The sequence below is a fragment of the Leptosomus discolor genome, chromosome 1 (genome assembly GCF_034619465.1).
Source record: "Leptosomus discolor isolate bLepDis1 chromosome 1, bLepDis1.hap2, whole genome shotgun sequence".
Taxonomy (NCBI): domain Eukaryota; kingdom Metazoa; phylum Chordata; class Aves; order Leptosomiformes; family Leptosomidae; genus Leptosomus; species Leptosomus discolor.
In genome coordinates this window covers 102,893,572-102,909,049 of record NC_141391.1, presented here as the reverse complement: position 1 = coordinate 102,909,049, position 15,478 = coordinate 102,893,572, and the positions used below count along the sequence as shown (strand labels likewise).

General features: G+C 44.9%; 1 protein-coding gene across 2 annotated transcripts; it reads left to right on the top strand.

Annotated features, from left to right (window-relative positions):
- Positions 1 to 374: 374 nt before the first annotated feature.
- IFNGR2 (interferon gamma receptor 2) lies at positions 375 to 13,754 on the top strand. 2 transcript variants are annotated; one of them, XM_086461573.1, is made up of 7 exons: positions 375 to 463; positions 4,619 to 4,745; positions 5,212 to 5,387; positions 7,379 to 7,527; positions 8,864 to 9,014; positions 10,093 to 10,247; positions 12,697 to 13,754. In XM_086461573.1, exons 1-7 carry the CDS (start codon positions 397 to 399, stop codon positions 12,853 to 12,855), a joined length of 984 nt encoding a protein of 327 aa, XP_086317699.1. In that variant the 5' UTR covers positions 375 to 396; the 3' UTR covers positions 12,856 to 13,754. The 2 variants fall into 2 exon arrangements, with proteins under 2 accessions (XP_086317699.1, XP_009952797.2); XM_009954495.2 differs by lacking the exon at positions 375 to 463 and having other exon boundaries at positions 4,420 to 4,745.
- Positions 13,755 to 15,478: the final 1,724 nt, after the last annotated feature.

The following is a 15,478-nucleotide window of genomic DNA, read 5'->3' as shown; positions in this document are numbered from 1 at the left end:
CGACTGCAGGGGCAGGGCCCGGGACACAGGCAGGGGCACGGGGCTACGCCACACACCGCCCTAAGACTGGCCCGCGGTTTCCCCAGAGAAGATGGCGCCGCCCGGGGCTTCCCGCCGGCCCCTGGGGCGGTTGGGCCCGGTGCCCGCAGCCACCCCGACAGCCCGCGGCGCTGCAGGCGGGGCCGAGGGCGGGCTCCGCCTCCCCGTGGGCGGGGGTGGAGGGGAAGCGGGGCCGGGAGAGAGCGGCCGCCCCGCTCCCTGACAGCAGCTGGGGCCGGGCAGCGGGTGTGAGGCGGCCCCGCCTGGCCCGCCCGCCGCCGGCCCCGCTCCTCAGGGACCGGCGAGCAGTCTCCGGCGGCGAGCGGGGCCGGGCGGCGGGGCGCTGCCAGCTGGGCCATGCCGTGTCGGGTGCCGGTCCTCTCCTTCCTCCTTCTCCTCGGCTGGGTCCGGGCCTCAGGCGCAGGTGGGTCCGGCGGGGCGCGGGGCTCGCTGCGGCCGCGGCAGGCGGCGCGGGGCTGGGCTAGGGGCTGCCGCCCGGCCTGCGCCACTCCGTGCGCCTCCTCCCCGGCGGGCTTCCGGCCTGGGAGGCGGTGGAAGCCTGTGGGGCGAGGGCCCGGGCTGGGGCGGCCTTGGAGGGAGCTGCTGGGGACAGCGGGGCCGTGCCAGTCCCCTAAAGCAGCCCCGGCGAGTGCCGGAGCCGCAGCGGGGGTGGGGGGAGCGGGGCTGTGGCGGATTTCACCTTTTCCTCTCCCCGCCTATGCGTGGCCCTCTGAAGGAGGACAAGTCCGGGTTTCTCCTGCCGACCCCGGGGTTGCTGCCTCTAAAAAAATCCGCCGTCGCCTGGGCTGCCACCGGCTCGCTCGTGAACCTGCACGGCTTCAGCCTTGAGGGGGACTGAAACGGTGTTAGGTCGTTGCTGTGGCTGTAGTTTGTGATGTGGCACCCGTCCGTCAACCGTACTGGAGCCTCCTGCATTTAATTTTGTGAATTGACAGTTTAGGTAGGGTTGGATTTAGACTTTGATGTAAACGTTTTGTCATTGTGTGAGGGGAGGGTTTGCTTTTCAGGTAGGGTCTGTCGCCCACGAGTATAATCCTGGCTTCAGTAAGTATCCCAGCAAGCATGGAAGAGCTGCTGCGACAAGTCTTGAACAAGGAATGTGTACGGTGAGGTCCTTATTCAGGTGTGCAGGTACCTCCATGAGTTCAGCATGTCCGCTGTCACGTTTTGTCGTGTTTGTCAGGGCCTGGCTGGCCAGCCTGTGACTGGTGAGCCCCGTGGGGCTCTCCAGCTGTTTGGGAGCAGCTGTCGTTCCAGGCCTGTAGTCTGTGGCCAGGCTCTGGTGTCCACATTCCCATGGGTGGGTTGAGGGGAGCTGGGGGAACCCGCTGCAGTCAGCGTTGCCCAGTCCCATCCCAGTGGAATTTCCCAGGGAGCTGCTCAGGTGTTTGGCTTGTGCATAGGGCCTCTTCCCACCCTGTGCTCTTTCTTGTAGGCACAGTGTGCCGTGTTTCTCCTGCTGCAAATGGAAATGCTACAGGTTAAAATTTGAGCCAAAAGAATAGCCAGCTGTTGTCACCCATCCCCACCTGGCCACATGCTTCTGCTGTGCACCTTTTGCAGGCTTTGGTGCTTGTCTGACAATATGAGAAGCCAGTTCGGTACATTAGAACAGCAAAAGTCTATCAAAAAAACCCCTCAACCCAGACTTCTTTTTTGCCATTTTAGCAAAATGATGTGCTCTCGGGTCGATGGAGGGGGAGGGATCAGAAACCATTCAGGAGCAGGAACAGAGGCTGTGAAATTGATGGCTAGCCCAAGCTGTGCTGCTTTCACTCACTGTGGCTTCACACTCTGCTGTGTGAAAGCTTTGACTTGTGGCTTGAAGACTCAGGAAGCCTCTGCATCAGGAAAAAACAATCTGAGCATTGTTTGGCAGATGCTTTAAAAGAACTGGACGGGGCATTTCTGCCTTTCCTGCCTAAGGTAGTTTGGGTTTTTCTAGGATATTTGCACACGTAGGTGCATTTTTCTGTGTGCATGTTTTGTTACTTTGGGTCATACAAACTAATGATCATTACGGAGTTCTGTGTGTGATTTCAGAAATTTAAATAATTTGTCTTGTCAAGTTGAGATATCTAACTGAAATACGAATACGTTCCTTCAGAAGCAGCTCCTCTGTGCAGTAGTAAGTGCCTCGTGGTGCACAGCACCTTGACATTTAACTACAGAACCATAGGTTTGATAATTTTTTCAGTGTTTTTGAAGCTGGTAGGGGAAATTATCTGTTTCTGAATGCTAATATAAGGCAAAATAATCAGTGTGCAGTCTTGATTGAGAAGATGAACCAGCTGCCCTCATCTTTCATTGCTTGTTTCCTTTTCTTTTTTCTTTTAAGAGGGAGAGGACAGAAGGGGAAAAAAATGCTAGTGCTTGTGTTTCATTCTGACAGCTTTCTTGAATTTTGTAAAATTAGTTTTTGTCGGATGTCTGAGTACACGGATTACTGATGGTGTGAGATACCTTGCCACATGCTAGACCAGCAGTGAGAGTGTAAGAAAGAATCTGCGTGACTGGAAAGTGAAATCTTTTCTTGAATGAAGAAAAGATTACTTAGTGGCCTTTTAAAATATGCAAGAGGTTAATAGATTAGGAATCGTTTGTAACTGTAAGGAAGCTCAAAACAGGTTTGCAATGCTGAATGACCCATCTGTAGCCTAAGGCAGGGTGTTTACTTAAGAGCACTACTCAAAAGTTGAGGGTAAGACAACGGTAACATACCTAATTAAGGTTTGGAGAGCTTAACTAGTTATTTTGGATTTTGGATTTAGGGTTTAATGTAACTTCATGAAGATGTGTGTCACCTCTTTCCTGTGCTTGGAGGATGTTAAGACCCTGGTATGACATCTCTTCTGAAAGATATCGCTGTCAGCATCACTGTGCTCTCTAATGCTGCGAGACAAAATCAGATGTAGAAATCAAAAAGTAAAACCCAACATTATCCCCATATTCCCAAAGAAGGCTGGGGCCAGAATTTAGCTTAAGTGCTTGATCTTCTGATCTTATGTATGTAAAAATAAACAAACGGTGTCTTGGGAGACTATTGTCTTGAGAACAAAAGATGGAGCTCTTACTATGTGGGGTATCATGTCCTGTCATGGTTGCCTTTGAGCTTAGGACCTCTTGACCCAGTATGTTTAATGGTGTAAGGGGATCACTACACGGACAAACACAAGTCGAGTGTAGAAGGAAAACCTTTCTCCCTCTTAGGACAGGCAGGCGGTGAGGCCATTGCCCAGCAAGGCTGTGCAGGTTCCATCCTTGGAGGTTCTGGGACCTGCCTGCCTGGAGAAAGCCCCGAGCAGCCTGGTCTGATGCCAGAGCTGGCCCCGCTCGGGGCAGGGACTTGGACTGGAGACCTCCTGAGGGCCTTTCCCGCCTGAGTGACTGCAGTGCTGTGGTTAAAAGTGCGAGGCTTTTCTGGTTTTAAAGGCATTTGATAACTCTATTTTCCTGTCTTCCTCGCTTCAGCCTACTTGCGGTAATCTTGGTCTCTTTCATTTGGCTATCCCAATTCCTTGCCATTGGTCTCCTTGTCTTCCAGTGGTTTTTTTATGGTTCTCCAGCCAGCTGTTTTGCCCTGTTGGCCAGCTAATGTCTCCCTCCAGCTGCTGCCCCATTTAGCTTCTCATCTGCCTTTCTTTACTTCAGCCCTGCCCCATTTCCCCAGCCCTTGGTTCTCTGCCTTTTGCTTGGCTGCCTGCCCTCCCCCCCGCTTTGTTTTTCTGCCCTGGGTGCTCAGTCTTTGTCTGTGCTCCAGCCCCAATAGACGACTTCCTCCTCCGCTCTGCTTGGGTCAGCAGGGAACTGGTTCTTTTCCTGTAGTAGAAACACAACTCTTTGCTCTCTGCTTCCCTGTTGCCTCCTGACAAGCTGCTCGATAGCGCTTGCCGTCTTTGTTCACCCCCAGGAGTTTATAGCATGACCACATTTGGGGAGGCATTCCTACTGACAGAAGGCACACGTCTAACAGAGGTTTCTGTCCTTTTCTACGTTGTGAAATCGGTTTCAAAATGAACAAAACTTCAGGCTTGCAAGTGGAACAGTGCTCTATGTGTTTGTGAATGTTTAAGTAAAAGAAGGCTTTTTTTTTTTTACATAACTTGTTTCTTGGAAAGTTTCAGTGAAGTGACCTCATTGTTTTCGAACAACTTACCAGGAAGCAGGTGGTCAGCAAAAAAATTGTGAGTTAACACAGTAAAATGTGAGATGCAGACAATTGAAATAGATGAGTCTTTGTAATGACAAGTGGCAGTGGACCTTAATTTATAGCTTCATGGGGGAGCCAGGTGGGTGTTTTGTGCTGGACTCAGTGTTTTCAGTGCTATGTTCTGTATGTAATAAATAAAAGCAGTAACTTGCAATTCGGTGCTGTGTGGATAGCAGGGACTTAAATGTGCTGCTACTAGTACGCCTAGAAAGGGAATGAGGAAGAGGAACGTTTTTTGCCTACAAAGCACCGGAAATGTAATATATGCTGATGGAATTTGGAACCAAAAGTTAGTTACCGTGTACTTGAATGCTTTAATAGTTACTTTTATTCCTCCTCTTGCTTTAGAATCTTCTCCCCATTTACCGGCACCAAAGGATGTGATGGTTTATTCCTATAACTTTCGTAGTTCACTGAGGTGGTCTCCTGTTAAAGTGGATAGAGGCTTGGTGTTGTATACAGTCCATTTTAAAACGTAAGTAAATGGATCTAAACCCAACCAAACTGATTTTATTCTAATCCAGTAATAGTGTTTTTTTTTAAAAAAGAAGCTAAAATTTAATAAGCAAATGAAAGAATAAATTACCTATTACAGATGCTTTTATACGTATCTGAAAGCAGCTTCTCAAGACTGACAATCTTAGCTGTGATATTTCCACTAAACTGAGCAAAGACTGGAGACCTGAAGAGCACTCAGAAATGTTGCATAGTTTCCTGTATAATTTTAGCCTTCCTGAATTCTCCCTCACTAATTTTAATTTTTCCCCAGATACTGAGGAGGTGCAGGTGCTGAAAGGTCTGTGGAATTAAATCCGCATGAAAGTGGTAGTTTAACATACTCGGTTGTTACAAAAATTGTCTGGGTGGGAGGGATTGTGTATTAGATAGTTATGCTGTTCTGCTAAATCAAATAAAGGTTTGTCCTTTGTTTTGCATTGCAGAGGGGCCTACGACCACTGGGACGAGATGAACTGCACCCGTGTCACCCAGACTGAGTGCAGTTTGCCCTGGTCACTGAAGGAGCGGCGCTGGACTGTTTTTCTGCGTGTGAGGGCTGAGCTGGGGCAGGTGACTTCTGACTGGGTGGAAACAGATCCATTTATGGCAGAGAGAAACAGTAAGTGCTATGTATGATTTCAGCGTCTCTCTCTCAAAGGAGATTTCTTGGGGAAAAAAAAAAGTTTGTTGTCCATTCTACATTCTTTTGACTCTGTTATGGACAAAAGCCGAGTGAGAGAATTGTAGGTATTCAGTTAACAAAGACTACAAGGCCTCGGTGCGTTCACGAGTAATTTGATACTGCTTAGTTCCTCTGTAGTGGGGTTGGCAGTGCGCTCTTTCACCAGGTATCGAAAGAATAACAGAGGAGTTTCCTTGGTTAAGCCTTGTAAGAACTACACTGTATATAGTGTTAGAGCATTTTCCATTTTCTCATTTCCCCGCTTAGCTCTGCCGCAGCCACACATACACCCCCTTGATTTGTGGTAGTCTGTGTACAAGCTACCTGTTTCTATCGAACAGATCCCTTTTCTAATAAATATAAACTAGCCTGCCTACAGTGTAGAAGGGCCAAGGCACACTTCAAATCCTGTTAAACGCCTGAACAAACGTATTGTTGTTCTTCGCAAGGTCTGCTCTTTGCCTTGCTGTGATTAGTTTCAGGATTAGAAGAAAGTAAATGTTGACTTTTAAAAATACGTCTGAAATGATAACAAAGCAGAGGAATGGATTTATTGATTCTCTAGTTCTCCCCTGCCTTTTGAGGAGCAGTGGTGATCCATGCTGCAAAGAGTATGGTACTTTCCCTGGTGACTTCAGTTCTAAATCTTGGATTTTTCTCTAATAGTAAAGCATGTGGGGATGAGGAACTACCCAAATCCAGAGCTGGAAGATTACAGCTGACGTATCCGTAGCTTGTGATGCAGGATTGTTTGTGAGTGGGATCCTTTGGGCGTTAGGAAAGCACTGGGCTAGTGGGAATACAAGACAAAGGAGAGGCTCAGCGTGGGAGAGATGTTTGTGTCTGTTCCTCTTGAGGGAGCAAGAGGAAGTTTATGTGATTATTCGTATGTGACTGCCCTCGAGATCAGTTCCTAGATACCAAGACTATGGGCTACTCAATCAGACTGTTCTTTTGCTTTAATGTTTGAGTCATCCCCACTTGAGAGGGGAGCTTCAGGAATTTGAGAGGACACGAAACAGGGCGTTTGCAGTTTTACAGCAACAGGAAGTAGAAAGAACCCAAAGTTTCTCTACCAACGTAAAGATCATGGAGGCCAGTTTCCTCTAAAGTAACAGTGGGCAGAGCAGGTTCTGCTGGATTTTTTTGAGGTACAATAAGCAATGATTGCATGCAAGGACTGATCTTTGCTGTTAATAGTTACCCCTCTTTAGTACGCAAGCAGCCGTTAACTACTCTTAATATTTGCATGAGTCGGTTTTTTGAGGTGCTGGGGTGCTTTACAAATGCTGATGAGCTTGACTGGGGAAAGAAGTTAAGATACAGAGGATAAATGACTAATAACCATATATGACCTGTGATCACACAAGTGTCTTGTATTAAGACTGACAGTACTTAATATAATATTTTTCATGATTTAGACCTCAGAGTACTTCACAAAAGGAAGTCATACTTTTTATCCTATGAGACAGATGGAGATGTCAAAGCAAGGAGCAGGGAAACTAGTTATTCCTCTTCCAATCTATTGAGCCAAACAGTGTGTTTTTAACAGAACATGGAATATGTGGCAGGCTATTTGAAAGAAACCAACCAAACAGACAAAATTGTATCACCTTTAACTGCAGATAAATTCAGATACATTCTAGTGAATATTTACTGAATTTCTGGGGAAAGATAACAGGAAACTTTTTTTGTTGTTTTAAATTACCTAGTTTCACTTACACTTTCAAGTCTTTTTCCTTAGATTTGCGATAAAGTAGGTACCTTAAATGTGTTATGTAGGTGAGAAAATGTTGTATACTTTTTTTTTTAAGAAAAAGCTGTCGCATTTAGCATGTTTGCTGAGAGTATCTAAGTAAAGCTGAAGACCGTATGATGAGCTGTTCTGCATCCCAGAGGCTCACTGCTCTTTCTGTGTTTATTTTCAGCTACTATAGGGCCCCCTAAAGTGAACAGCGTGACTGTTAGCTCTGACTCACTTCTCATTAGTGTCACACCCCCTTTTGGATCTGAAGCAGGTGACTTTCTTCAGTATCATGTGTCCTACTGGGAGAATGCAACCCATAATACTGAAAAAGTAAGAATTCTTTCTAATTTAATTTTTGTAATGTCTTTGTGACTAAGAGATGTGAGTCAACGTCTCTTGGCAAAACAGCAGAAATGGAGGAAGAAAACTAATGTAATTTTTTTTTCTGTAGCAGTGAAGGTCACCATTTGCCGTCTATGGAAAAAAGTTAATTTGGTCTTGGCACAAGTATTGCATCTATTATGAAGCTTCCCAAATGCCTCTTTTCCTCCATATGAAACAAAGTTTAAATCATACTGAAGATCAAGGGAGAGAATCCACAAAGTGTGAAAGGTGGCTTTAAAATGACATTTAGATTCCAGAGTTTGCTTGGGCAACTTGGACAACTCTGGAATATCCTTCCTCCTTTCCTGTGCAGGCAGAATCAGTAATGGGCTGCTTGGGGCTCATGTGGCCTGTTCCTAGGGCGGAGAAAGGCAGAGTTATTACAAACATGCTGGACACAGCTCAGATGGGCTGTCCCTCTTCGTACTGAGGCTTAGAGGTGTTGGTCTTGTTGTGTGCTTATGCTGTTGTCTGGGGCCCTGGTTGTTGTGTTCTTGACAGGCCAGCATTGGAGGGGAGGGATTAAGGTACATTTTAAAAAAAAATTAAATGAAAAAAGAGGAAGAAGATTCAAAAGAATGTCATTCTAAAGTCAAATGTTTAAGAAACAGAAGCAGAAAAAAAATAATTTCTTTTAAAAAACCTTCTGTTTCAAAGACCTTGCTAAATCTGAAACGCCTCTGCTTCCTTCCTGTCTTGCACCAATCTGTATTTTTTTTTTTCTGACACACATAAAATACTTTCATGTTTGAGATTAAGATGAGAAGTCACTCTGGCGTGCTTCTGTAGGCTCTGCTGAGGCCCTTATCCTAGCTCCTTACAGGTTAGAACTTCCCAAAAGTCCACGGTGCCTGTGTGGAGACTGGAGGTTTTGCTCTGCCCATCAGCTGTTTTCCTCACCAGTAGAAGGAGCCAAGATGGTGGGAGCTCTTCACTGAGCTACGCTTCCGCCAGCCTCCTCTGGTGGTGGAGGCACTTCTCATGGCTTCTTTTTCCTTCCCCCTTCCTACATGGCACTCGCTGCCCGAGCTGTTACAGAAGCTGTGTCACAGCGTCCAGCAGCGTATTGTGGATGAAATGAGACCTCGCGTTCGCTTTCGGGCCTCTGCTGTTCATGCCCTTATAGATGGTTTTCAATGGTCAGGCCTAATTGCGTTTAAGGACAACGAAGTTCCAAATGCAAGTAGGAAAGTTAAAATATATTTCACTGCTGCTCTTGTTTGGGAAAGCTGAATCATGAAAAATAACATCTGTGCTTTTTTTTTTTTTGTCTTTTGAACAGGAGACAAAGACGAGCAATACACTATTCAAAATTGGAAATCTAAAGGAATTGACACTTTATTGTTTTAGAATTCAAGTAGAATTGATGACACCTTCAAATCTCAATCTGGGACTGCAAAGTGTCCCAGAGTGTTACAGAACTACAATCAGTGGTACAAATCAAATTCTGTTATTTTTTGTGTATGGTGTAGAACATTAGTCTAAGATCGTGTAACTGGTCACTTACCCTTATTTGTCAGGAGTGCTAAGAGAGCACCACTGACGGTAGTTCGTAATTGTCATTAATGGCAAAATAATAAGGAATTTTTCAGTCAGGAGTCGAGGGTCTGCATTGCACTCTTCTCCTTGTCCTTTTCCTTCAGAAATACCGCTATGGGTGTTGCTTTCTGGAAATACGCAAAGGAAGAAAATACAAATATTTGGTCTTTAGGGGAAGTTGTTGGTGAAGGAGATGATGTTACTCTTGCAAATCCTCTCCCTCGGCTGCTGCCTCCTGCAGGACAGCAACGTCCCCCTCCTCTCTGACCTGCTTCCTTCTTTGACATTTCAAGCTCCGTATTTTTGTACGAGATAAGAGAGAGGGTGACAGGAGGAGAGGGCACGTACAAGATAACGGAGTTGTCCCTCTCGAATCTCTCCGTGTGATGACCAATGCGCAGGCATAACCGACCTTTAGCATGCTTCGAACGCACCGGAAGACGTGTAGACAAAACCTGCCTGTGCGGTTTCTGAAGCCCTGCAGGAGCTGACCTCCGGGGTAGTATTGACCAAGGACTTGATCGCAAGCCCCTCAGCTGTGGTCTCGGCGTCTCTGATGCTCCCTTTGCTGCCCTGGCATTAATGACCCTTGGTGACAACTTGAGGATGGAAGGACAGATTGCGTTCCCTGCTTGCCCTCTGCTCGCCAGCAGTGGTTCCTCCAGCTCTGCCTTTGCCCTGCTAGCGTGTCAAGTAGAAGCTTGCCTTAGGCTGCGTGATTAAGGGGCAGAAGCTCGTGGGAGCTGGTGACTTCCACGTGGAATCACAAAACAAGCTGCTTGTGAACACAGGTTGTTTAGAGAGGGCGTCTAGAGTAGGGTTGTGATCGTAGCCTTGGAAATTATACTTTGGTTACCAAGTAGAGTAAATTCGGCTGGCTGTATATTGTTTTACATTTGATGATGTGTAAATATGAACCTACAATATGCATATGGGGTGGTTTGTTGTTTGTTTTTTTTTTCTTTTTTTCAGAGGCAACCAGAGCTGGATATATTATACTGATATTTGTGTTGGTGTTCCTTTTTGTAAAGCTGGTAATAGTTTTTTTGTTTCTTCTGTGGAAACACCACAAAACAATTAAAGATTGGGCTCAGCCACCTTTAGAAATCCCATCACACATCGAAGAGGTATGTGTAGACATTTTATACATCCCCCCCGGGCCCTGCTCCCTTCCCCCTGTAAAACACAGTGATGTCGTGGAGTGAACGAGAACAAAGCTAGTTGTTGCATAACAGAAATAGATCAAAATAATTGTTGACAGTGTAAACTGTTACTTTTCTCATATATTGATCTCCCACTTTATGCCTTTTCTACTCAACTGAATTATTTTTTTTTCTCTGCACTGAGATACAAGCGCTGCTATAATCCTGTTAAGAAACCGGAGTAAGATTCTCTGTTCCTTGACTACCCCTTGTCCACCCCTTTCTTTGCTTATCAAAGTCATCAGGCCTGAAACAGTTGGTCACTTGAAGCAAAAAGCTTGTGTGTGCTGCAGAACATGTACTTGGGACCTAGGTCTCTGAGAAACCAAATATGGAAGAGCAAACACTGATGGTTTTAAGAGCAAGGACTGACTTGAAGACTAAGGACTACCTAGGGGAATGTTCTTGGGCTTTTTCTTTTTTTTCCCTGTAGTTTTAGCAATACTCAGATGAAAAAGTCATCCTGGGACTTTCTGTCCCCTCGTGGCTCACTCATTTCTGTACTAAATGATACTGGTTTAGTCCTGTTCATCTTCCTCTTTTAAGCAGTGTTCTTGTTCAGCATACATTTGGTATTTTTAAAAGCTTGTGTTTGTTTCCAGTTCTTTGGGGTGTATTTCTTTGGAAGTATGTGTGTCTGAGCATTCTGTTGTGCTATGGTAGTTCTGTGATTGTGGAGCTGCTTTTCCAGATTTTTACAGAATTATGGGTGAATGAGCCCAGATTTTCTGTGGAGTCCCAAGTACATCATTTTGTCTCTTCATTCTACCTCAGCTACTGTTTCATGGGGGCTCAGTGTAGACACCTGTGTCTCGTATCAACTGAAGTATATCTTACGTAGGGAAAAGTGTACTTCTACAGTGTGCTAAAACAGTGCAGCATTTCATGCAAAGGACTTGCAAGAATAGAGTCTATCATCATGTGTTCTGGAGTAATTGTATTAATCTGGAAAATATGCAGCAAAAGTAGATACCCTTGAACAATGGGGACTGAGGTTTTGGGCAAAACCCTGGTAAGAAATGAAGGCGAATCGATAAATAAGCAGGATTTTTAAAATGTGCATTTCTAAAAGAGATCAACCAGCCTGAGGTTTCTCCTCTTAAAACACTTCCCATAAGTGCAGAATACTGAGTATTTTAAGGCAGTTTCATATGTACTCTTTAGATTTTCAGAAAAATCACATGCTTCCTTCTTTTACAGAAGGATCTCAGCTTTCAGTGTCTGAGTTAAAGGGAGCAGTTCTACCACAGAAAGGCTTTCACATAGCAAAGCCAACCTGAGGTTCACTTGTGTCTAGAATTCGCTAAAGTGGATGTATTTGAGGTCCCCATGTGAAACATTTGTTTTTAATACACCTGAAAAAATAATCCTGTTGCTCATCAGCCTTGCTATGGTGCCTTAACTGAAACTAAGGTTAATTTTGTGCCACAACAGATGTGACTTGAGCCGTGGTCCCATCTCAGCCAGATTATGGCACCTCCTACAGTACAGAACAAGCTTTTGAGCAAAGCCACAAGCTATGTCAGTCTTTTAACAATGTGAAGGTGTCTGTGTGCCAGACATTTATTCTAAGTTTTTATTACATCGGGGAAAAAGTGTTCAGTGGCAATTTTTTTTTTTTTGGGTTCAGTACATGAAGCAGTAGGTGGCTCCAATTCCCTGTGAAACACAAGATCAGCTTAGTGATAAGGAGAGTATATGGGTGTGGCAGGAGGAACAGGAAGCTTTTTCTCTGGCCTGTGTTTTTTTCTAATGCACTTCTCTTCGACTGTGCATAGACTGTAAAGCTGATAACTTAATTTTGGAGGAAAGGGGAGCAGAGGGGAAGTCAATGCAAGAGAAGAATGTCACTAGAGTTTTCTAGTAACACTAAAAGATGCAGATCTGATTTGCCTGGCACTGAACAAACCAGAATCTTTGCTCTCGTTCGCTCCATCAGCGCTTTAGGCAAGCTGTCAATTGCTGGATTCCTGCCCTTGGAGGATAGGTCCCCAGCAGTGTAATAAAGACATTTTCTTCTGTAGTTTGTCCTTAACTAGTAGGAATTTGCTTGAACTGACATGAAAATAGTATTAGCCAACATTTATTAAAAGAAAAAAAAAAAGGGACATGCAGGCTGCTTTAACTCACTTAAATGGAGATTTGCATGATTGACTCCCCATGCCACCCCTCCAGAAATAAGGTATTTGTAACTTTCTCCTTGCTCAATGTAGTTTCAAGGAAGTCCAGACTAGAATATACATTCAGCAGCTCTCACTGTGAATTCTGGTCTGAAGCAGCTTGCCTATAGGTGGTGGTACCTGCTCTGTCTGTGATTTTCAGTGCATCTGTTCTGTGGATAGATCCCTAACCTGTTGTTTCTGGCTTTTTCCAGTATTTGAAGGACCCTAGCATGCCTGTTCTAGAGATGCTGGACAATTATGTAGAGGACGATCCCCAGGATTCTTTATCCATTTTATTTTGTGGAGACAGAAGCAGTTTGGATGGTCAAGCTCACTCACACAGCATCTCCGGTGACAGTGAAGTAACGTAAGCGGTGCCCTAGTGCCTGTACTGAGTCTTTGCAGAGGCTCCTGCCCATGAGTGGTGCCGTGTGGCTGCTGGCAGGACAGATGACGAGCTCCGGACAGAATGCCGGCACTGACAAATCCTGAGTGAGATGTCGCTTCCTGAAAACAGCGTGGATCCGGAGCCTCTGTTTAAATGGCTGCTTCTGTGCTGCAACAGCGACCCTGTTCTGCCAGAGAGACTTAAAAGGTGGAACCTGGAAGGGAAACGAACACTAAATTGCCTAAAGACAGACGGATGGGTTTACCGACATCAGTGAGAAATAACGGCACTTTATGGTAGGATATAGTACAACCTGGAATCGTTCAGTCAGTCAGTAGTTGCACCGTTACCTTTATAGGGGCTTCTGTTATGTTGCCTGGTTTGTGAAGCCTGTGTTGGCACTCACTGTGTGTTGTATCCACCCCAGTATGCTTTTCTGAATCATTTCGAGTACATGCAGTTTTCTGTGGCAGCTTCTTCCCTCCAGCTAAAAAGAGCAGTCTAAAAAGAAATTTTACTTTCCTTGGTGTGAACCTGCGCAAAGCACTGCTCCAAGAAAGGCTTCCCACTCTCAGCCTCCCAACACATTCAGGAGAAGCATTAATCCTTCTGTTCCTGCAGCGAGATGGTCATTCTTTGGAGCAGAACGAACTTTACAATACAATAATTTTGCTCAGAATGCATACAACATACAGGGGTAATTACCAGACACTAAAATCTCTTGTTGACTAGCAGATTAGCTCTGTAACTGCAGCTGAGGGTTGGGTTTTGAGTCCCTTAAAGCAGCGGCACAAGGCTACAAGTTAAGTCTTGCATCACAATCCTGTGGGGTCTGGAAGGGGTCTAATAAAGCACAAAGAACAAATGAACTGCTTCTGTACTAAAAACATTGGTTTTATTTGTTTGATTACTTTTCCTGGGTTTGATAGAAGTTGTTTTAAAAAAAAAAAAAAAAAAGCTTGTTTATTTGCAAATGCCCTGTTCCAGGTACTTAGGTCTGTTAATAAACCTGGGCCCTGGTGGAGCTGTGGGTTACCCGAGGTAATGCTGTTCCACACCTTCCAGGAATACACAAATCAAGCACAAATAATCAGTAACATTTCTTCCAAAAGCTTCCTGAGGTTGCTTCCTTGTAGAACTAGTATAAATCACTTGTGATTAGGCACCAAGCCAAGACACACAGTTATCTGAAGACTCAGTCATACTTCAAGTTGGGTAAGAATTTTCAAGTCAGCCCCAAGCTGCATAATGCCTGCTTTTGGGTTCATCTATGACCTTAAAACAAATGAAGAACCATGGGCTCGCAAAAGGAACAACCTAAATGCATAACAGGGGCTGTAAATAAGGCAGCAGTTAAAACAGCTCCCCTGACTCTTTAGCAATGCAGCATACAGCTTCCTGAACTAGACTCCTGGTTGTCACTAAGTGGTTTTGCAGTTACGCAAATAGGGCAGAGTTAAAAAACCTTCTGTTAAGAGTAACTAACTCAAGGGTTATCTTCACAAGTGCCAACTGCAGCAGGCCGAGGCATTACCTCCAATGAGACACCCCTATCCACGCTGGCCTGTGCTGGAAGTACCTGGGGCATAAAAGTGGACTGTGGGACATTCTGAATGAACCTCTGTGGTTCTTGTGCTGCACCTGTTTTTCAGCTTAGGCTACTAGAAAAAACCCCCACAAACTCAAAGCTGTCTCTTTTCTCAGCAGCCGTATAGAGCATGACCACTCCCAGTCGCTCCTAAGCAAGAAACTAGCAGGCCTGAACACAAAACCCTTGGCTTTATTAACTGCCATTAAGACCTGCTTAAAAGTCAGTACTACTTGAGCAAGTAAGTAAGTAGAGCACCGCTGTACAATTACCTTGTGAAGCTCCCTGTTTTGAGAACATATGATAAAGTTTATTGCAGTTTTCTGACATTACAGCCAAACAGACAACTTATGTACAAAGCCGTGATCGACACCAGTGAATGTATTAACGACTCACTGCAGGATGGTGAAATCGGGAGGAAGTTAGTCTAGCCAGTAGCACAATTTCAGCTGCAGTATTTGCTTCATATGCTGTCCACTGGAGCGATTCCCACAAGGGAGCAGTTAGATGACTAACAGTACACAGTAACCAGAGGTGACATTCTGCAGTTTAATACCATTTGGTCAGCAATCTTGATACATGGAAAGTTATAAAAGCTTTTAGAGACGAGATTCAAATGCTTTAAAAACCACATAGAACTCATAAGCTAAGGAAGACACCAACAACAAGATGAATACACAAGATCAGTCCAAAGCTATAAAATGTCGCTGTCCTCCCTTTCTGTATACTCCAGCTAGAAGAAACCAGGTTTCAATAATGGAAGCGTTCCCATAAAGTGCCCATGAAATTCAGGAGATAAATACATTTTGACTGGGGCAAATGGCAGTCCTAAAACTGGCAATTATTTCAAGGTAAGACTGGGAGCAATAAATACATCTACTATATCCCCACTTGAAATGCTCGCCTTTTAAATAGAAAAGGCAATAGGCAGCAGGATAACTGTTCATTTATCAGCAAAAAGCTTCCCCTGAGGAAAATTACACTAGCAGAATGTTAAAGATGTTAGTCTGACTCTCAT

Excerpts from the sequence above, each read along its gene's own strand:
- IFNGR2 (XM_009954495.2), top strand. The coding sequence starts at position 4,486 with ATGAGGAAGAGGAACGTTTTTTGCCTACAAAGCACCGGAAATGTAATA. Across the intron at positions 5,388-7,378 it reads ATTTATGGCAGAGAGAAACA|CTACTATAGGGCCCCCTAAA; the intron begins GTAAGTGCTATG and ends GTTTATTTTCAG. Across the intron at positions 9,015-10,092 it reads TTACAGAACTACAATCAGTG|AGGCAACCAGAGCTGGATAT; the intron begins GTACAAATCAAA and ends TCTTTTTTTCAG.